This window comes from Paramacrobiotus metropolitanus, unplaced genomic scaffold (genome assembly GCF_019649055.1).
Source record: "Paramacrobiotus metropolitanus isolate TYO unplaced genomic scaffold, Prichtersi_v1.0 Parri_scaffold0000120, whole genome shotgun sequence".
Lineage (NCBI taxonomy): Eukaryota > Metazoa > Tardigrada > Eutardigrada > Parachela > Macrobiotidae > Paramacrobiotus > Paramacrobiotus metropolitanus.
In genome coordinates, this window is record NW_026570340.1 from 104,756 (window position 1) to 126,099 (window position 21,344).

Sequence of the window (21,344 nt, forward strand, 5' to 3'; positions counted from 1 at the left end):
GTCGGCTCCTGATTCTCCTTCGTTATAAATGCTCAGTGTGAAGTCTTCATTCAGTAAAATTTGACTGACGTTAGATGGGCAACGTGCGCCATCTACCGGTACTAGTACTTTGCTGTTGAACATAACGTCGGTACAGATAATATACGTACAGTGGCGGAAGCGATGCTAGGTAAGCAGCAGCGGGCGGCCGTTTCGTTTTCCCATATTATCATGACCGATATATTATCATCAGTCATAACAACACCGGCCGCGATGGATATTATTGTCCAAGATCAAACAGCTAGCCTTCTCCCTGTTCACCGCCAATTCGGATTAGACGCCACGTGGTGGACCCGCGCAGTAGCCAGTGGGCAGCTACGGCCGCATAATAACAGCACCGTGGGGAGTGTCCCAGGGAGCTTGTATAATGCGATCGTGCTGGCGCCACATCCCGTACTTGCTCGTAGTCAGGAGAGTGCCTTCTGGAAGGGGATGACGGATACTATCATTCGCGGTGGCCGTCGGGGAAGGAACGCGGGATACGTACCTAATCTTCACTAGAAGCTACTTAAACTAGAAAAAATGAAATAACTCTTCTTCGCTCTTTCGAACAACCTACCGTTCTCGAAACGGAAACCGCATTACCGTCCTGAAATTAATTCTACGCTATTTAATAACAGATTTAAATTATTATTAAACCTGAAATGTAATCGCTCTGTGCTATAACCCAAAGAATATTAATTTTACCGATACCATAAGCCATGAGCTGACGGTGGTAAGGGACATGTACAGGTAGAACTAGAGGCTGAGAAATCAGCTAGACTTGGGCTGCCGTTGCATTTTGACCCGGCTGATTCCCCGCCAACGGACGCGGCAGCAGGGACGGGGCCCGTGCGGCCATATCATGAAAGGACCTAGGACGCCTGCTAGCGCCCTTCGATGATGCGGCCGTGCGGGCCTCCTATCCAATGGTCGTACGTATCGCCGTGGAGAATGCGTGCCGGAAGCCGGGATCACCCAGATCGCCCTGGCGGACGGCCCGAGAGCTGACTGCCAGCCAGCTGCAGCGGAACGCCCATCCTCCCCGAACATCGCCCAAACAACGGACACCGTCGAACTATGCCAGCGGTCGGTGTCGTCGGGCGTTGGCGATCGTTAGCCGAAAGGACGACGCTGACGCTGCCCGGCATCCAATAATTACGGACGGCGCAAAATCCGCGCAGGACAGTTGCGAAAGCAACAACATCAAAGGTCACCATGTAGGGTGGGCGGGTGGTAAATGAAAAACAGGAGAGGGCTAATCATCGGAATGATAATACAGCAGCTCGTCAACACGACTGATCAGAAGAGAATGCAAAAGGCAATCGGGCCGTGTGCACGGCCGGCGGCAACTCCCGCGTATTCGCCAGGCATAACAAAGAAAGTGGGCTGAGCCGACTCGAAACAAAGCAATACATGGAATTTACCACGAATTTAACTTCACTTAGCTAGCTAACTATCCTTTACGGACGGCGCAAAATCCGTAGAAATACATGTCATCGTTTAAGTAACGGTTGTATCTTACCAACTGGCAGCGAAACGGAAATGGCAGTAGCCGGCCAGCAAGCCGCTAACCTTGACAGTTCGCGCTTTTATGGAGGAGATAATATCGACATAAAGTGGTCTTAAGCCACGCCTAGCTAACGGGTAGGAATATGTTTTCTGGGCATGTGTTGTAAGCTGCGTGACGGGCGAGCAAAGGCCGCGTTACAGAAATAAATCTATCTCTGGCCTTTTCCAGCATTTTCGCCGCCGCTTATTCTCCTCTCGCCGTAATCAAAGCACGAGGCTTATCCTTAGTTCAAAGTTGATTTGTGAGAGAGCTGATGTGGTCCGCATAACGTTAGTTCTACTATTACTGCAGACCTTATCTTTAATCAAAGATACGAGTAGAAGGGAAGGTTAGAAATTTAATTTGTAGAGAGTTTGCACTGACTGACTGCGCATGGGATTCGTTACGAAGGCTACCGGTACATGGTACAAAGTTCGGGTCGACGCACGTGAACTTTCTCCACGTATTACAGCCGAATGGTTTGTACAGATCTGTATAGTTTGGCGTGCCTGCAAGGTCCGATTGGTGAGTTATCGGTACTGAAGTACATAAGTAGGATTCTCCAGACAGATGTACTGGTACCAAAAATCTCATTAACAACCGATCTGGTGGTTTTTTTAAGATACCGCGATTGCATCTGAATCTGATCATGCAGCGCATTACAAGACCAGCATTCTGTGCAAAGCCGGTAGCGCTTTTGTGTATTGTGCAGATCATTTGAAGCAGCGGGCAACAGCATTACTACGTAAGGTATTTATATACAGAGTATTGTACATACGAGTATAACAGCAGAACGAAATATTGCAGCTATGCCCGTCCAACCGCAATACTACTAGCGCATTATTATTAGCAGGAAACTGAGTCTCAAAGCCGCCCAGGCCAGGCGCAGTTGTGATGCTGCTGCTCTTCTGGCGGTAAAGGTCATGTCAACGGACGGGTAGGGCTCGGGGCAGCAGGTATAGTAGCGGACGTTGCGGACTGCCGAGCTGGCGACGATACGGTAGCGGGTAACACGCTGGGAATACAGATCAGAATAATCTGCAAAGGTCAACACACGCTGCTGCACAATACAGCTTCATTCATCACCAATATAATATTATTCGAACAGATACGTTACCGCTTCGGTGACTTATGTAGTCAAAGTCCGTCACAAAGTCCACCAGGGAACCGTCGTACATCCACGACGCTACACTCAACCATTATCCAAATTATTAGTTATTTACTCTCCACAAGCGGCAAACCCGCAACTGTACCGAGTTTGATAGCGCAGTGCACTTCGTCAGCGGCTGTGTTCTGCGTTGTATTACAGCTCAGCGGGAAGGTCACGCGCGGGATCCACGTGACAGTACCATCGGAATGCACCGAGACCAGCTGTCTTTCTTCGGGGAACACAGCGCGACTGCGCGGGTCGTAGCTGTTAATGAATGCACTAGAGGCAACGAAAACAGTTGATCGTATCGTGCGTATGTACACTCGGAAGACGGACGCCAATAATCTATACTAACCTGTTGTAAAGCGTAATGTCGGGCAGCCAGACGCGGTCGGCCGGGAGGTGCACGACGGAAATATTGTGGTGCTGCAGCGGGTCCCACGTCAGCCGGCTGTCCCTCCAGTTCAGGTCCAGAAATCCCAGCAGTACGACCAAATCCGACTGCAGAGCATGCTATAACCAGACCGAACAACTGAACAAGTACACCGTGGATGCCTGCGCCATAATTCAGTCCAAGCGGAAAAAAGGCAGATATGCAGCCCTGTACATGTCCTCGTACACTCAATCAGTTTGGCAGCCAACGCAGCGCGATGCTGCTATTGGTACTGGACGCGTGTGCTGGATGAAACGATTGTGACGAACAAGTACAATTTATGTGTCGGTCAGCGTAACTGCACCGACCTCACGTTGTATGCCAGTAGCAGTCAGGTGGACGCTGATGGTCACCGGCTGACCGGGCTGGTCAGCGTTGGGCGGTACATAGACGTCTGCGGCGGCGATAAGATGCCGCACCAAGGCCGACGTCTTCAGCGAGCTGGCCGCGATGATATTTTTATGATGGCCAATTAGTCCGGCGCTGCAGCAAAGAAATATTACTAAACGCCGGATATACATTGCGCAGGGCGAATGATCAGCGAGAGCAACACTCAACAACAACGTTAACGACAGCGTTAGCGGGCAAGAAGTATTTTAGCCAGTTGTGTACACTCTCGAGCATTACTACAGGGATGACTGGCAGCTGTCTGCTATGGGATCATTGCGTACAGTTGTATGCAGTGCACTTTGTAACTCCTCGTACATGTAACGTACCTCGCGAAGTGGCGCAGTGTACAACTGGCGACATTCCCATAATATGCTTTTATCTAGCTTCTGCACCTGCATCGCTGTTCACAACTGACATGGCATAATTAGGAACCAGTGTAATTTGAAGGACAGCCATAAAAAACAAACCGCCTCACGCTGCCACCCCGGGCGGTCGTAATTGTTTCCGGCGCCGGATGTCCAAGATTCCTTCGCTGTAAATCCTCATGATCAGTCTGGATATTCGTCCACACAACTTAACCAGCAGCACTGTTGCCCAATGCCCTGGCATCTTGACTGCAGCGTTATTCCACTTACCAACTTGTAAGTGATCGCCTGTTAAACAAAATAATTATGAAGGCATTTTGTGATTTGCCCACCACATTACTTACTATTCCGCAGTAAACACGAACTGAATTACTACCAACGCAGGTACATGTTATACCCTCCAAATAAAGGGCAGATGCATCATGTCACTTATTCACCTAGCGGTTTTGTTCACCTAGAGATTCACTGCTCGGTCATCACTCTCCTAGCGATTTCGTTTTGTGCACTGGACAGCTGGTGGTAGCTCGGTGACTCACTGCCCTATCAGTTTGGTTTTGTTTCCTTGGAAACCTGGGCTAATTCAAACATGGTGCAGAAATTGGATTTTTTTAGGCACTTGAACATTGAACATTTGAACAGCAATCAGGCGATTAAAATTCAGCATGTTTGCAAAATTTATTACACAGTAAAACCTCTCGTTACATACAAATTACAATTCTATATTAAGTACACTTCTGAGTTCTTTATAACATTCAACCTGTAAGGAACCGAACTGGCTCGCATGTTATAACATAGGGGCGATTCTCTTTATAACATTCACCTCTTTATAAGCCTTACATACACTTTCCGCGGAACCGAATGTAGTTTAACCATTGTAGAAAACCGCTGAACAGTATTCAGAACAACAGTTGCATACACGTAACTGGCTGATGTTATCTTAACATCCTGGACTAATACGGAGCAACATTAACGTTGTTTGTGTAAATGGTAATTACTTTGTACTATAGTTATGCAAAAGTATATCTCAGCAGAATATTCTTATTTTATCAGTCTTCAAGTGCTAATCATACTTTAATGAACTAGTCCAAACGAAGTTTGTATTTTTCAATGTACTCGTATGTACGAATGTAATTCAAATTTGTAATGTACTACAGATTCTTGCTACTACTGCCTTAATGTTGCATTTATAAAATACATGTACTGCGACCCCCCACACCCCAAATTATAGCAGCGCCCCTGGGGGCAGTTTCTCTTTATGAAATTCACCCCGGTATAACATACGAAACTGATGGAAGTTCATCATGGAACCGTGCCTGAATTTTATGAAGAGGTTTTAAGGTAGTACATACTTAATATGTACTTTCATAAATGTGTTAAGCAACTGGCACCGCTATATTATTCCCAAGTTCACCTGGAAGGCTTTACCGAAGCCAGTTGTGCCGAAACCGGCATCGGTGGGACGGGTGTAAAAATTTTTTTAAGAAATAAAATGCATGTGACACACTTTCTGAACAGGCTGAATCTAATGGCGTTTGCAGTTTTTTTGGATTAGGTTGTGGTTTTTCCGATCTCGGTGTCTCAGGTTTTTTTGCAGTTATACATATTATAGATCTTCCTTCATATGTATATTGAAGCTTTAATAATATCATACTGGTACAGTACAAGATCGTCGATAGTAAGCGGTTTCACGAAAATGATCAAAATAAATTTGTACATAATTGACAACAAGGCAGCATTTTGGCGCCGCAAAAATAGCTAGGGCCAGCCGACCTGCACATCACAGTTATGCTAATCATCACGGAATCGCGTCAATGGTACGAGTACGGCTCGTAGTTGTAATTCCTGGACAAAACCTCAAGCTCCGTCTCCCGCAATAGCCAGCGTTGCGTGAGTTCATGCGGCCGAAATAAGCACTGGATGGGTCCAGTTACTGGACCCGTCCAATGCATATTTCGGCCGCTTGAATACTGGACTCCAGTATCGTCCACTGTGACGGGCCGCAGATGGTATGTATTTCGCAAGACACCCCCGGGCCGGGATAGTTCCTAGCAGGGCTGTGCTCCAAGCGGACTCGGCCGGGTCCGGCGGTGGCCATGGCTGTTTCGTTGACCTGCATGCGCCCGGTAATAATCCGGTTACAAAAAACACAGAATTAATCCTGAATCTTCCCACTTGTTTGTTCTATACATAGTGCGAGCCTGGTCCGGGGCCGCACTATCTGTCTGTATCAGCACGAACGAGTCGGTGAACGGGACGCCTCAGGGACACAATTACACCAACCAAGCCCAGCGTGTCGCGCAGCATCCCCCTGCTCCTGCCGAATAAAATTTTGAAACGAACACTACAAAGGAAGTATCTGCAAAATAATTTGCAACTTCAGAAGTTAAATTGAAAATTATTTTGGAATGTTTTTGAAAAAACTTTAAAATTTAAAAATATAGAAATGCTTCTCAAATTACTGAAAAACTCAGAACTATTTTGATATTTCAGGAAATCATTCGGAAATTAACTGCAAAAGGTTCAGGTGAGCTGGAAATCATTTAGAATTTAGACAGTAAACAGAAGATTTAACGTAAAAAAAATATCCAGTAAGAAAAATATCAATTTGATCATTTCGAAAACTAACTGCGCTCCAAAAATTCATTGTTTTCATTCAAAAATAGTTTATTAATTTTCGGGAAATCAATATGGAAGCTACAGTCTTTAACTACCAACTATAAATTTGATTTTGAATTTTGGAAATAAATTGCAAATTAAGTTTCGAATAAAAACTAATAATAATTTGGGAATGTGGAAAAAATTGGGGAAAACTAATTTCAAAATCCACAAAATACACAAATCGGAAATTAACAAGAAAAGCAATTTAAAAATGATAATTATTTTGTAACTGAATTTCAGAAATACGAAAGATAATTTTAAATTAAATTCCGAAATCTGGGAATAATCTAGAAAATAGCTGGTATAATAATATAATTTCTTAGGTCTTCTGAAAATGATTTTAGGTACCGGATAGAAATTGTCTTTTAGTAATTGGAAAATCGTTCCACAGCACGGGGCTTATCCTTGGTTCAAAGTTCAGTTGTCAGAGAACCGATCTAATCTGGGTATTGTTACTAGTAGTTCCGCTGCACTGTGTAATTATGTGTTTCTGCACGCGTTATCTTCGGTCGCAATCCATTCGCATATGTGTCGGCACTTCCGCCGGTAGCCCGGTGCCAGCCACCGTCCTAACAGCGCAGCACAACATACAGTAACACACAGTAAGTGTGCTTTGTGGAAAATGGCGAACACTGGAAAACGCCATATACGGTACTTCGCACAGGGGTTTAATTTTCTGCGGGCGTAATTTCGCAGTTTAACCACTTGATCCACAATTAGTTAATTTATCCCAGTTTAATATTTTTGTGAATTTATTTAATTTCTCCAGATACTTTTTAATCGCTTTGCAAATAATGTGCATATCTGTAGTCTTGATTATACGGTTAGCATTTCGGTGTGCATATATAGTGATATATTACAGTATTCGATGGGTGAATGTAGAGACAAGCAAGCACGCATTCTTACAGCTCAGCAAAAATGGCGCCCTTATAGAGCGTAAATTAAAAATCTGAAATTAATCGTTTTTCCAACGGCCGGCGGCCGATTACGTCCATTGTGGAACGGCATGGTGCGCACTGCGCGATGGAAGGGAGCGCAGCGTGACAGAAGCCGACAGGCGAATAGAGCGAAGATTAGAAATTTATTTGAACGTACACTTACTGGCAGTGCATGTGATTCGTTAAGAAAGCGGTACATGGTACAAAGTTCCGGTCGACGCACGAGTACTTTCTCCCCAACCCTGTTTCTGCATCGATTTCCACACACTATAGCCGAATGGTTTGTATACATCCCCGTGCACGCAACATCGCGGTTCGCGGAGTTATCGGTAAAATCAGATTTCAAGATTTTCAATGCAGCCAGATGTAGCCAAATTCTCTTTACGAACCTTACACTTACATTTTACTTACTACCTAAGTACTGCACGTGTCTCCACAAATCTTTACAAAATTTTGCACAAATCTTTCTGGTAGTTTCTTCAAGATAGCGGGTTGGCACTTAAATCTCATACAGCGCATTACAAGGCCAACATTCTGTGCAGAGCTGGTAGCGCCGTTATGTATTGCACAGATTACTTGCACCAGCGGGCAGTATTTAGTATAGATATACGTACCTACATGTACATATTAGCAGAACGAAGTAACTATGCACGCCCAAGCGCATTACGGCATTACTACTAGCGCATTATTACTAGCAGGAAAGTGAGTATCAAAGCAGCCCAGGCCAGGCGCAGTTGTGATGCTGCTGCTCTTCTGGCGGTAAAGGTCATGTCAACGGACGGGGGTAGCAGGTAGCGGACGTTGCGGCCGAGCGACGGTAGCGGGTAGCAGATCAGAATAGTCTGCAAGGTCAACACACTCTGCTGTACAATACAGCTTCATTCGTTAGCAATATGTATGTGTACAGATACACTACCGCTTCTGTGAGTTAAGTAGCCAAAGTCCGCCACAAAGTCCACCAGAGAACCGTCGTACATCCGCGAAGCTACATTCAACCAAGATCAAATTAATTGAAATTATTATCATTTATTCTCCACATTGAAGCGGCAAACCGGCAATTGTACCTAGTTTGATAGCGCAGTGAACTTCATCACCGGCTGTGTTCCGCGAGCTATTACAGCTCAACGGGAAGGCCACGCGCGGTATCCACGTGGCAGTGCCGTCCGGTGCACCGAGACCAGTTTTCTTTCTTCCGGGAACACAACAGAACTGCGCGTAATCGTATCGTAGCTGATGAAGAATGCACTAAAGTCAAATAAAACAGAGGATACAGAATGCGCCCGTCGTGGCGTGTTGATCGTATCGTTCGTATGCGCAGTCAGAAGGCGGATACCGGTCCTCTAATACAGATACTGACCTATTATACAGCGTTATGTCGGGCAGCCAGACACGGTCGGCCGGGAGGTGTACGAGGGTAATATTGTGGTGCGCGTGAGGCTCCCACGTCAGCCGGCTGTTCTTCCAGCTCAGATCCAGATATCCCAGCAGCGTTCGCGCTCGTATTGGTATTGTACACAAATACTGCGCGAACTGGTGCAGTGGACATGTGGCGACCTTCCCATATTATACGAGTACAATATATAGATATAAGTACTTTTATCTACATAGCTCCTGCATCGCTGTTCAGAGTAAAGTCTAGATAATACTGATCACTGTAATTAACTAACACAGTACTGTAATACCGTATATACTGTAATATGCATAATATTGGTGACTGTTTTATATTTTAATTTTAAGGATAGCAAACCCCAAAAGGTTGCTGCCGACGCTTTTAAAATGTGGACGTTTTTTAGTTTAAGGAAAACGGCCCGGTAAATGGTGTCAGAAATGGTGTACATGCACTAAAACTTTCGCTTTCGCGCACTCCGAATCACTTTTTTTGTAATGTAAATTTATGCCATTCTAAAGCTAAATGATTTGTACGTATTGTTCTGAAAACCGTTTGCGCACGCAACATCCGGTTGCCGAGATATGGCGTATTAAAATGGGCGAAAAGATTCAATGCATTGTTGTGCACTAAAGGTCTGGTTATTACCCGATATTCTTGAAACCTTGCTGTAAACGACACATGGCCACAAAGTCGAAAGTGAACCAGTTTTAGGCCATAGTACTTTCCCATAATTTTAAAATTTTGGAAACTCATTTTAAAATTTGAAAACGATGGTGCAACTTTGGTTCAGTGTGAAAACCATTTTCACACTTACGTGCTTTTATGGGCAAAATTTCAAGAAGATCGGCCTATAATGAGCCTTTTGGTACACGGGAATGCATTTAAACTTTCTCAAATTTTCTCACAGCCATAACTCCCGAACCGGATGTTATATCGCGCACTCAAAGGGTTTTCACGCTAATGTAAAGATCTACAAATCATCTGGCTACAGAATGTCATAAAACAAAGCAAAGAAGTGTTTGGGGGTGCACGAAAGTGAAAGTTTTCGAGCGCCGGAAGTGCGTGATTTCCCTCCGCTTTAAATTATCATGATCTGACAGCGTTATTCCCATTACTACGTGAAAGGCAGTAAGAAAAAAGTTATGAAGGAAAAACATGCCGAATAATAAAGAGATTAGCCGACAGCATACGCCATATATCCACCGGCACATTGCTTGTCAGCGACATATATAATGGCGGAGGCGATGCAACATAAGCAACTTGCTGGGCGGCCGTTGCATTTTCCCGTTGGTTGGCTTCGAGCGTCCAGCCATATCATGACGGACATATCAGCGTGGTGTACAACAGCGGCCGTTATTGATATTACAGTGTTATCCCGGATGTAGCAGCACGTTCCCTGCAAAGCATCCCAGGGGATCTGGATATATATCCGGGAGCAGGAAGGAAGACGCTTACGCTCCTCCCTCCGCACAGGACGACATTTGTCTCAACGCCCGCATCTTTATACTTACTCACTCGTACAGTACCGAGACTACTGGCTAAGCTGTGTTAATCCAATAAATAAATACAGATTCGCACGGCGTGTGTACCGTAACGGGAGCAGAGCACAGCGTAGATGTTTGGCTACGGTAGTCCCCTGGAATACAGGCTATACTAGTAGGCGAATAGAACCACATTAAGTTTTCATGTCTGCGCAACTTGACTACAACGTAACACAAAAATCATACTCGTATACATAAGTAAGTTACTAAGTACAGATAAGTACAGATACTTATACATAAGAAGCATACTTATACATTCGCACATGTACCTTCGCGAAGCCTCCCAGAATGTGAGGAATTACGTTGCCACACCGGGCGGTGGCACCTGCGTCACGCACCGGAAGTCCCTAAAATTTCTTCCTTTAAAGCGTCTAGCTATGAGGTCCTCGTGACATTTTAATGCAGCCAAAGAGGAATGAGATTTCTGCAGGAGTACAGAGCAGCGCGAAGGTAATCACTCGTACAGTCATACGAATTTCGAGATAGGGGCGTGTATGAAAGCGACTCTAATCACTTTCTGCGCATTTTCGTTTAACCGTAATTAGATCTTGATATTGTTATCACGCTATTGAAATAAGTACATCTGACATGCGCATTCCAGCCACTGGAAATCATACCAGTGTTAATAGCTGATACTGATAGTATCTTCCTACAAATTATTAACTACTATATATATTAATGGTTGTGCTTTTTGCATTATTAATATTAACAAACTAACAAAAAGATTGTGCACGGTCCATGTAATATACTGTGCCTTGCAACACCAACGGTGTGTATGTATAAATTAAAATGGGGCGCGTTAGAAAACCCTTTTAAGGTTACTACCGTAATTATCGAATTTGTGGCCCTGGGGTGCAAATAGTTCGAAGGATATGGCGGAGGGGGGCTTATTTCGGGGAGGGGGCGTAATTTCGGGGGGTGGCATTATTTTTCAAACGGCATATTTTGGAAGGGGGCATTATATTATTTTCAAACAACTGTGCATTCTGTTCTAGTGAACTGAACGCAATAGTTACCGGTTTATCCAACTACACGACCTTGCGAACACACATTTTGGAGCTTATTCTTACCTAAGCAACTGTTTCTCAACAAACACAATATTATGCTGATGTCCGTTTACTATTTGCCCATCAAATTACAATAATTGTTAGGAAGAAATTTGCGGTGTACTTATGATTTTGCAGCGCTTGACATTTAATAACGGCCCCTGGGGCGTAATTTCGGGGGGTGGCGTTATTTCTCAAACAGGATCGGGGAGGGGGGCTTATTTCAGGGGGGGCTCTTATTGCGGGGGGAGCCACAAATTCGATAATTACGGTATGTTGTATTGTACAGCTCATTCTGCATATAGATATAATGTACAGAAGCATTTAATACCTATACACTATATAAAATAAACCATCAAGTTCATGCTGCTTCTCAGGAGTTGGTATACAATACACGCGCAGCATTATCACACTAAATTTCCATGCTAAAACGGTGTAAGAAAAAGCGCCTTGCGCGACCTTCTCGAGCACCAGTGTACAGTAGATCTGCCCTCTGATGCGTCTGATCAGTTCAGTTAACGAAATCCAAGAAGGGTCGGGCCCGCAACTTCCCGTTGTTCCTAACGGGCCGGGCCGAAAAATGTACCGATCAGCCAAATCAGCATATGTGCCATACTTCCGGTGCTCCGGTCGCTGCTGCTGCAGCTCAGGGATGATCGCAAGTACGCGGAAACTGGTCGGCCATAGTTGGTAACGCTAGCTGCTCGCCGGTAATTATATGGTCGTATCTTGTTGCGGGTACAGTCGGTTTCCTTACCACTGCACTGCACTGAAGAAAAGGCCTGTAATTAGGGATCCAGCCTCATACTTGCGGCTGGCTGATGTGGAATATACTGTAGGTGCGGCGTTGTGTAATACGGCCGACGGGCCGCGCAATCTGCCCGTTACATATATATATGCAACCATGAAATCCGCTGCGACCGTCTCGTATATTGATTAAACATTTTTATCGGCTCGATCGATGGGGCCGTACGGTCGCATCATTCCGGGCCCGTGGGAGGCGTCCCAGGGCCGGGCCATAAATGTTGCATCCGTGCGGTGTCATCCGGATTATACAGGCATTTACGCCGGAGAGTGGTTTCCGCGAGCAACAGATGCATACGACGCGGCTTCCATGCGTCATCGGCAGCCCGTACTGCCGAGTGCCGACGAGGATCAGGAGTTGGAGGGGAGGGTATGCAGTGTGCCCTGTCCTCCAACGACCACAGAGGCGGCCGTCTGACGGGCGAAGGCACCGACGGGCGCAGTGTGACTTGGCTTGCACGTTGACCGTTAAATAACCACGTAATTGCGCATCTGCAGATTGTCAACTCACAACGCCGGTATCGCTATATACTCGTATCAGTCGTACAAAGAATCGCTGTATACAAGTATAAGTCGGTTGAGAAGGAAGATGTGTATTTTGTCTTTAAATTAGCTGAACGGCAATGATGTCAGTGATTGTTTTTCTTGTTACTTTTGTAATGCGCGATGTAATTAAAGTCGTACAATGTACATATAAATTATCAATCATCCTTTTTACAAGCTGGAAATGGTAAAGTTTTGACGCTGCGTCGTTACTAAATAGCAAGTCAATACAAAATAACTCAACGTCGATTCTCGCTTTTAATTTCCCTCAGAGTATTTGTAGGAAGTATCTACACCACAGACTTTAAGCGACCGTACGAGGACCTATGTAGTATTGCACTTTTCTTGTCACAGACTCACATGTGTGATGTGTTCAGGTAAACTGCGCGGCCGGCGGTTATACAGTGCACATTTCAACAGCGCTGGTCAAAATTGACAAATAATTATTAATTTTCTCAGTTCTCTCGGTATGGTAGAATGGTTTAAGTTTCCTAATTCTGCTGGTAAGATGATATTTTGCTTCGGCTTCCGAGTTCTTCTTCGATTTTTAGTAGCAAAGTATGCGCAAAAAATAAAGGCGCGTCGCATGCAGTTGGTCAAGCGCCCGTACGCAACGTACTTAGTGTCCCGCAGGACGCTGATGGGCATCGGTGGGAAATAATGGCCTGCTTGTGGAGTGCAGTACCGCCCTGCCTTTTACTTGCCTGCCTGTCTGCTGCCGGCCAAGAAACTCTTCACAACGTTTACAGCAGAACAGTATAGCGAATTTTCCGCTTACCGGCAAAATCGTATCTGTTTGCAGATACGATCGGTTCTTTCGTGACTGAGTGCCAGCCCAGATCAAGCTCGTGTTGCTGATAAGCTACGCCACGCTCTGCAGCAGCGTACCTGTGAACTGCTTTGCGCCCGGCGACATCGTCTGGCGCGTGCGACCGTACCGGTTGGTCGCGGTTGACCGACCGCTGCCGCTTCCGGTGGAGACCTAGGACAGGGAATCAATCCCTTGCCTTTCAACGGAAGGGTCACCGGTCGGGACCACTATACCATTCCCGCCGCGCGAGCCCTACCCTCTCCTTCTGGTCTTCCGGCCGGGCGCCATACGCTCCGGTAGCTCCACAGTGCATCTGCGGAGCGGTGACGCATTTTGGTTGAGGCGCAGCTGGAAGAGCTGCCTATTCGATATTATTGAGTTTATTGGACGTAGTTAGTTAGTGTGTGTGTGTGCCGATGGTAATTACTGGGTTAGTACCGTTCAACTGCGGTCAAGTACTTACTTCTATTCCTACTGATAAAAATAATAATCTTACCGGCACCAGGTAGGCCGTATTATCGGTGGCGCATCACGCAAATGACCGGGTACAACGGTGCATGGTGCCAAATTCGCGCACATACAAGTGATACAACATTCGCGCCCGCACATTCCCAAAGACTTGCATAATATTTTCAATGACCACGCGCCGCCGTGAGCTAGGTACTAGGTAGGTATTCGCCGCGCCCAGCGTTACCCACGTAATTTACTTTTTTACTAAAACGATCTCTGCTATTCTCGGTACTTTGAATATTATTCCAAATAAGCATGGAACTGTAGCTCTGACGATTTAAACTGCTTAATTAAACTCAGATCATAATTATTAAGTAATTTTTAATTCCATCTGACAAATGCCTGCCGTACCGCTGCGGGCGGCAGCAGTCCATAGTTATCGGCAAACGCTACGAGGCGGCAGTGTGGCGGCCAACTTGCTCTCATACGAGGCTGTACGTGTGTGCGTACTCGTAGCGTAGTAGCTCCACCTCCTGCGATGTTCAGTGATACCAGGTGGCGCTCTTGTCGGTTCCCCGTACACCTGCGCATACGTGCAGCTGCAGCAGCGCCCTCTCAAGGCACTGTGGCGATTTGCTGCATCCGACGTGGCTGTGAAATGCCAGCAGCGTGTCCCGTTGGCACGCACAGCACAGAGCGGTGCAACCGGTGGAAAATACAGTGCTGTTGATTTGCAATGCGCATCGGGAAGATTTTGCCGCAAAAGTCAAAACCAAAACACACCAAGTTTCGTTTCCAGCGGTGTATGTTACTTGTGACTGATCTTTTTAGAAGTCGGATTTTGTTGTGATTGGGATTTGATTGTTGCATCGGTGTGCGGAGGGATTTGCGTGCGAGCGGAGTGATTCAGTGTTGCAGAACTTGCATTTGATCGGAGCGTGATTGAACATGTTGCATCGCGGGATTATCGCCGTCTTCCTGGCGGCGCTCGTCTTCTGCGCAGGCTGCCTGCAGGGGGCCCGCGCCGAGGACGACATCATCGTGGAGACGGAGGAGCAGCAGCAGCAGTTCAAGACGGCCAGCGAGATCGTCAAGGAGGCGGGCAGCAGCACGGTAAATACTGAGCATTTTTGATTTCTGCAGCTGGAGTACGCAGATTGCGGATGCGTGCCTGCTGGTAGAGTTAATGATTCGCTGCTCCGCAGGGTGATGCCCCGACCGAAGAAGCCGCCACCAACCTCGTCACGGGCTCCCCGGACGCCGACACCACGGTGTACTTCACTTATCCCCTCAATTCCAAAGGTGCGCACTATAACTCACAATTTTTCAATTTTGGCCATTTAATTGCAGATAATTCTTGCAGTTTGTGGTTTTTTAAATCATTTATCATTTTTGCTTTCCATATGATCATGTAAATAAATTAATTTTCGTGATCACAGGCAATGAGACTGGTAATCAATGGAATTGTTTGTTTTCAAGAAACAGCAAGCAGTGTATTTACTGGCATTTAGATTGACTTAATTTATTTTTAAAAGGATTTTATTCATTTTATTACCAGGTCTTATTCTTAGGCCGATGATAATTTTAGTGATTATGAATTTCTGATGATTTAGAACCAGTGCGATTGATATTTTCATTATTTTAAGAAGAAAATTGTTTTTTTGTAATTTTTTAAATTTTTATTGTGGAAAAAGGCAAAAAGCAGAAAGCAGCGCAATTTAAATTACTACTATTACTTGATAAAATAAGTAACAGATTGATTCTTTTATTTATTCTCAGCCCGGTCTGCAGAAATTGTTACTACCAAAAAAGTTACTGGAGTAATTGCAGAATTTTTTTTTATCTGCGATTAAATATCGTGATTTGGTTTATTATTGTTTTGTTAAAAAAAAACCGACTGTACCAATGTATAAGAATTTTTATTGGATATTTGGGAATGATTATTATCGCCATTTCGGGCGGTTATTAATTGTGCATAATAATAAATTCAGCGAATATTTCTGTGGTGCTTCTTTGAGTGCATGATTTGGCGTTTGGTTAGAAATCCCGACGAACAAGCCGGTGCGGCTGCTGATCGGCTTCCGCAACCGCGGCGCGGCGGACATGATGGTGGACTACCTGGACGCGTCGCTGCGCTACCCCATGGACTACTCCTACATCATCACCAACTTCACCGCCGTCCGCTTCAGTCGCCACGTGCCCGCCCAGCAGGAGGCCACCTTCGACTACGGCTTCTACCTGCACGAGGCCTTCGCCGCGCGCCCCTTCACGCTCAACATCAACCTGCACTACCACGACGCCGCCGACAAGCTCTTCGTCAGCGCCGTCTACAACGACACCATCCAGGTCGTCGAACTCGACGAGGGCCTCGACAGCCAGACGTAAGACGCTCTTGTTCGCCTCCCACATTTGTGGGCATAATTGAAATTATTTTATTTATTATTTTTATTTTATTTATGATTATTATTTATGCGTCGGCGTCTGCAGGTTCTTCCTGTACATCATGTTGGCGGCGGTCGTCTCGCTGCTGGGCCTGCTCGGATACCAGTACACCAGCGCCCGTTCGGTAGGTGTACCCTATTCACTTGACGACACTTCACTGTTATAACAATTTATTCACTGATTATTTTCCATTAATTTTGTCAAGCATGTTTGTTGAGCAATTATTCCGCAATAATGCTGATTTCGTACAACGTTTGAGATTAATGATTTTTTCTTAATTTTTTCAACTAATTATTTTATTTTCAGCTTATGAATGACCATTCTATAATAATCTGTTCAGCACTTATATGTTAGTACGAGTAGAATAATTTGGTAAATCCTTACTTTCTTGTAATTTGGTTGAGTAGTTAATTTATTATAATAAGTAACTGAAAACAATTTCTTCAGTAAGGATTGTGAAATAATTTCTGTATTTGTATTTTGTAATATTTTGTGGTGATTGATCGAGGCCTCCTTTTGTGATAATTTCAGAATGATGTGTTGTATATTAGTGAATTAGTAATGATTTTGGAATGGTTCATTTTTTTATTTATCCAACACCAGTTTAAGGCTTATTTGTAAATATGCTTATTGGATGGCTGAATGATTCTGTATGGTGATAGTAATGTGGTGATGTTGCAGAAGAAGCGCTTTGGCGGCGTGAAGAAGGCGGTGAAGGCCAGCGTGAGCGCGGCCGGCAGCGGCAGTCAGGTGGAGAGCGGGACGTCGCGCAGCGGCGACGTGGACTACGACTGGCTGCCCGAGTCCACGCTGCGCGCCATCAGTACGTCCGTTTACTGGCACTTTAAACCTAACTGTTTTTGACATGATTGGCTTCTCTTCGTAGATAAATCACCAAAGAAATCCCCGGTGCAGTCGCGGTCGCCGCAGCAGTCGCCCAGCGCCAAGAAGAAGCTTTGATTCACCATGCGATGCGTTTTTCCTGTTTTCCTCTCTGTGTTATCGTGTTTTTCAGCTAATTTCTGTACCAGATGCTTTTTATTCATTTTATCCGGACGATCAGCGGGTTAAATAAAAAAAAGAATACAGAAATTACCGGTATATAATTATTAATAAATATTTAAAAAAATCGATAGAAAAACATAAGAAGAAATAAAAGCATTCAATACAAAATTAAAAACACAAGTATTGAATATGTATAGGACTGAATAAGGATTGATTGCATGTACAGAGTATAGGATTGAATATGTATAGGGCTATGTATAGGACTGAATAAAAAATAATCAATTTAAAATAAGAAAAACACAGCATAAACGTACAGTAAAAAAACATGAAAGAAATTATAAGAACTTTTTCATGATATCTGAAAATTATCGATAGAAATAATGCGTAATAATTACACCATTTAATCCAGCATAAATCAATAAATTTGCTAGGATAATTCGGTGTGGTGCTTCCGCTTGTCACTGCCACACGGGCGGGTGCAGGACGGCCGGGAAATGCAGCGGTGAGTGGGCGGTGTCGACGAAGTTGTGGCTCTCGGGATCCGCCAGCGGGAAGGCCGGCGCCGGCGCCATAAAGGTCACCGGCGCGTCGGGCCCCGCGGGGTGTGGCTGGTGGTGGGTGGCGGCGTGGTGGAGGTCGTGGATGACGGAGAGCAGCGCACTGACGGCGTTCAGTCCGGAGAAGCCGTGGCCGGTGCCGCGGGAGGGACTGCCGCGCGACACCGGGCCCGGGAAGGCCGCCGACGCCGGCGCGGTCACGGACGGAGAGGTGGGCGGCGCCACGAGCAGCGTGTGGGCGGCGGGGTCGTGGCGCGGAGGGAGGAAGGCGTCGGGAGGGTCCAGCGGGTGGGCCACCACCCCGGAGGCGGGGTGGAAGTAGGCGGGGTCGGGGTGGAACGGGAGGAAGACGAACGGCGGGTCGGTGGGCTGGATGATGCCGGCGGAGGCCCCGCCCACGTCCGCGCCGTGGGGAAACGGCGCCGGGATCGTGTTGGTGACGAAGGGCGTGCCGACACCCTCGACCACCACCGGGCCGGTGTCGGGACGTTCCACGGCGTTGGAGGCCTGCATTAAAAGGTCATCGGGTTCGGTGGGTCGGCCAACCGCCGCCGGCAAGGGTTGCCAGGTGTCGGCCTGCGGCTGCAGGTGCCGGTCGACGATGAAGGCCTCCGGGGCGGCGGTGGCGCTGAAGACCGCCGGGGGAGACGCCGGAAGTGGCGCAACGGCAGCGGAAGGGCTCGCCGCCTGGAATGGCGCGAGGACGGGGCTGGGCGGGGCAGTGGCCGGTAACGGCGGGATCGGGGCGGCGTGGTGGAGGTTGAGGAAGGGGAGGATGTGCTGGGGAGTGTAGAGCTGCGGGGCGGGCGTGGCCGGCGTCCATTTGGGAGTGGTCGCCGGTGTTACAGCGGGAGTCGTCGGGAGGGGATGCCAGCCGGCCGCCGCGGGGCGGCCGTTGCCGGCCATAGGCGGCGGCTGCACTTCCAGGGCGTTGTGCATGTGGCCGTTGGGGTGCGGCCGCGAGAGGCTCTTGCAGCGGTGCCGGCAGCGCCACCGACACGCTACCGTCGCTGCAACGATCCGTTAGTTAGTTACAAGTTTACCACTGCGCTACTTGAAATATATATAAGCGTTGCATGGATAGAATATTGCTGCATGAATACATAGTCTTGGATAATTATGAAGGTAATCCCTAAACTCGTATATCTGCAAAAGTGCATCTGTACATATGTCTCACGATCGGTAATAATTTTCTGTTCATGTCGAGTCTGCCTGTCTACGTACATTTACATACGTAAGCGTTCGTGGCAGGAAGTCTGGCAGCGCTGGACGCAAAAGTGCTCACGCGGCTCCACGTGCATGTCGGTGTGGCGGCGGTTGGTGGCTGTAAACGGAAAGGTCATGATCGTGTGCGTGCTAATCAACGTAACATGACGTACAGATACAGTTACGCCATGCACACATGTACAGCGGTCAGTCTGTGCATGGGCATGCGATTTTGCAGTGCTTATGATTATGCAACTGACACGTCTGTAAATTCCGTACAGCTGTACCTTCATCCGTAGCGATCCAGACGGAAGCGCGGCACGCCGACACCATCCAGAGCAGAAGGAGCAGGCGTCCGAGGGGCAGCTGCAGGGCAGGGCGGCGACGCTGCAGCTGTTGCCGCGAGACGGTTAGCGGCCGCTCGGGACGTGCGCCGGCCGTGCACCGTGTGGAGGTGTCGCGTCGGTCGGATCGGAAGGGGCCGTTGGGTAATAAGACGGGAGCAGCGCAGCGGCCATGGCCGGGGCCGGGGGACAGCCAGCGGCCGGTGCGCCGGGACGCTAACGGCCGCCGGGGGGACTTGCATAAGGGAACGGCCGCCGGGTCGGTGCATGTGCCGACGCGCTGTCCCGGTGCGGAGGATTCCCTGGCGATTATAACCGGGCTGCATATAACGCTCGGCATCATGCTCGGGACTCTGGAGCGCCCTCGGGCTGCAGCGCATTCGGATGCCGGTATACTCGCGTTATGATGCAGCGCCATCTAAGCGTGCCAAGAGGAGGGCCTTGCAGCAGCATAGCAATAATTACTGACCACCGTGTTAATATTAATTCCGATTTCCTATGACGTTTTCTTGATCCGATTCCTGGCCGTCATATAACTTTGTCAGTCGGTGATCATTATAAACCCGGTTCACACGAACACATGCAATACTGCAGCACGTACAGGGCGATATGCGGAATTAAGTAGAATAATTACATCGATCGATCTATGGCTAATTAACGCCGGAGAATTCTAGCGCTGGACGTCGTCATTTCGTTGTGGTAACCACCAGTCATCCGCACTCGCTCAAATGGTTGTAATGCTGCACAGTCAGCACGGCTCACCAGTGACCACGCAGCGGCGTCGTCCCTTGTGAGTTATTCGGTGCAGGTTAATGCGGGCGTAACGTTAACCGTCGGTTCAGCTGGCGTTGTGGTGCAGCTCGGACAACGCTGGCAACGGGCAAACCGTTCACTGCCGATCAATTCCACTTCTTCACTGCGTATTAAACGACGCAGTCCGCAGATAGCTATACGCACACAGATGTACACTACAGCTGCGGCTGCGTATTGGGCTGTCGCACATGCAGTCCGTCAGCCGACCACTACCGAACCGAGACTGCCGCGGCCCCGGACGGACAGGCCGGTCGGTACGCTGGCCGTTGGCTAATCCCTGGCCTGGGTACGTACTGTGTGCGGTGTATATAATAATAGATAGCGACTGAGTAACTGCAGGCCTTGGCCAGCAGGAGCGGCCGTTGGGAAACCGGCCATACCGCATCACTGCGGCATAGTTGCAAGTTTGCAACGCGTCAGCCGGCCAAACCACATTAAATCACCGTGCCGCTGCATTCCTGGCATATATGCAAAGGTCACCTGCCTCTTGACACCGTGATCTGCGCTGCATTGCGCTGATGGCGGCTGGCCTGGTCCGGCGGCTTTGCTGTTGAATGCTGTGAGCGGACGGTGGAGCTAGTGAGATAACCGATGTATGCAAGTAATGCTACAGTACAGTGTATTGTACATGTACATTGTACAGCTCTGTCGTACGCCGTAAAATTATGAGTATGTATGCGGCAATTTTATTAACGGACAACCATCCCGGCCGACAGCATTCTTCAACGCATTGCAATTCGCAAGGCTTGATCAAATCCATACCAGATTCTGTTTAGTACTAACTAATACACTAATAATGACTACTACTACCGTAATTAGCAATAATACGAAGAATGAGCGGTTCTAAGTTCTAACAAAATAATAACTACATACGGTACCGTAATAATT

The 21,344-nt window shown here is 47.2% G+C and overlaps 3 protein-coding genes across 3 annotated transcripts; 1 reads left to right on the top strand and 2 right to left on the bottom strand.

Moving 5' to 3' along the window:
* Nucleotides 1–2,266: 2,266 nt before the first annotated feature.
* On the bottom strand, nucleotides 2,267–3,788 carry LOC129598360 (acetylcholine receptor subunit alpha-type acr-16-like). Its single transcript, XM_055496228.1, has 5 exons — nucleotides 3,462–3,788; nucleotides 3,076–3,233; nucleotides 2,824–2,999; nucleotides 2,688–2,756; nucleotides 2,267–2,608 (listed from the first exon to the last, which is right to left on the bottom strand). The coding sequence occupies exons 1-5, from the start codon at nucleotides 3,672–3,674 to the stop codon at nucleotides 2,403–2,405; spliced, it is 822 nt and encodes a 273-aa protein (XP_055352203.1). The 5' UTR covers nucleotides 3,675–3,788; the 3' UTR covers nucleotides 2,267–2,402.
* Nucleotides 3,789–14,799: 11,011 nt separating this feature from the next.
* LOC129598344 (translocon-associated protein subunit alpha-like) lies at nucleotides 14,800–17,624 on the top strand. The gene is made up of 6 exons (XM_055496200.1): nucleotides 14,800–15,202; nucleotides 15,295–15,391; nucleotides 16,131–16,470; nucleotides 16,577–16,655; nucleotides 17,213–17,354; nucleotides 17,418–17,624. Exons 1-6 carry the CDS (start codon nucleotides 15,038–15,040, stop codon nucleotides 17,489–17,491), a joined length of 897 nt encoding a protein of 298 aa, XP_055352175.1. The 5' UTR covers nucleotides 14,800–15,037; the 3' UTR covers nucleotides 17,492–17,624.
* Nucleotides 17,424–20,959, bottom strand: LOC129598343 (uncharacterized). The gene is made up of 3 exons (XM_055496199.1): nucleotides 19,587–20,959; nucleotides 19,328–19,417; nucleotides 17,424–19,103 (listed from the first exon to the last, which is right to left on the bottom strand). Exons 1-3 carry the CDS (start codon nucleotides 20,059–20,061, stop codon nucleotides 17,995–17,997), a joined length of 1,674 nt encoding a protein of 557 aa, XP_055352174.1. The 5' UTR covers nucleotides 20,062–20,959; the 3' UTR covers nucleotides 17,424–17,994.
* Between the last annotated feature and the right edge of the window lie 385 nt (nucleotides 20,960–21,344).

Coding starts and splice junctions, on each gene's coding strand:
- LOC129598344 (XM_055496200.1), top strand. CDS start 15,038: ATGTTGCATCGCGGGATTATCGCCGTCTTCCTGGCGGCGCTCGTCTTC. Junction 15,392..16,130: donor TTATCCCCTCAATTCCAAAG/GTGCGCACTATA, acceptor GCGTTTGGTTAG/AAATCCCGACGAACAAGCCG. Junction 17,355..17,417: donor GTCCACGCTGCGCGCCATCA/GTACGTCCGTTT, acceptor TTCTCTTCGTAG/ATAAATCACCAAAGAAATCC.
- LOC129598360 (XM_055496228.1), bottom strand. CDS start 3,674: ATGTATATCCGGCGTTTAGTAATATTTCTTTGCTGCAGCGCCGGACTA. Junction 2,757..2,823: donor GCACTGCGCTATCAAACTCG/GTACAGTTGCGG, acceptor GGTTGAGTGTAG/CGTCGTGGATGTACGACGGT. Junction 2,609..2,687: donor CTACATAAGTCACCGAAGCG/GTAACGTATCTG, acceptor TGACCTTTGCAG/ATTATTCTGATCTGTATTCC.
- LOC129598343 (XM_055496199.1), bottom strand. CDS start 20,061: ATGGCGCTGCATCATAACGCGAGTATACCGGCATCCGAATGCGCTGCA. Junction 19,418..19,586: donor CTGGATCGCTACGGATGAAG/GTACAGCTGTAC, acceptor TTCCGTTTACAG/CCACCAACCGCCGCCACACC. Junction 19,104..19,327: donor TTCCTGCCACGAACGCTTAC/GTATGTAAATGT, acceptor GGATCGTTGCAG/CGACGGTAGCGTGTCGGTGG.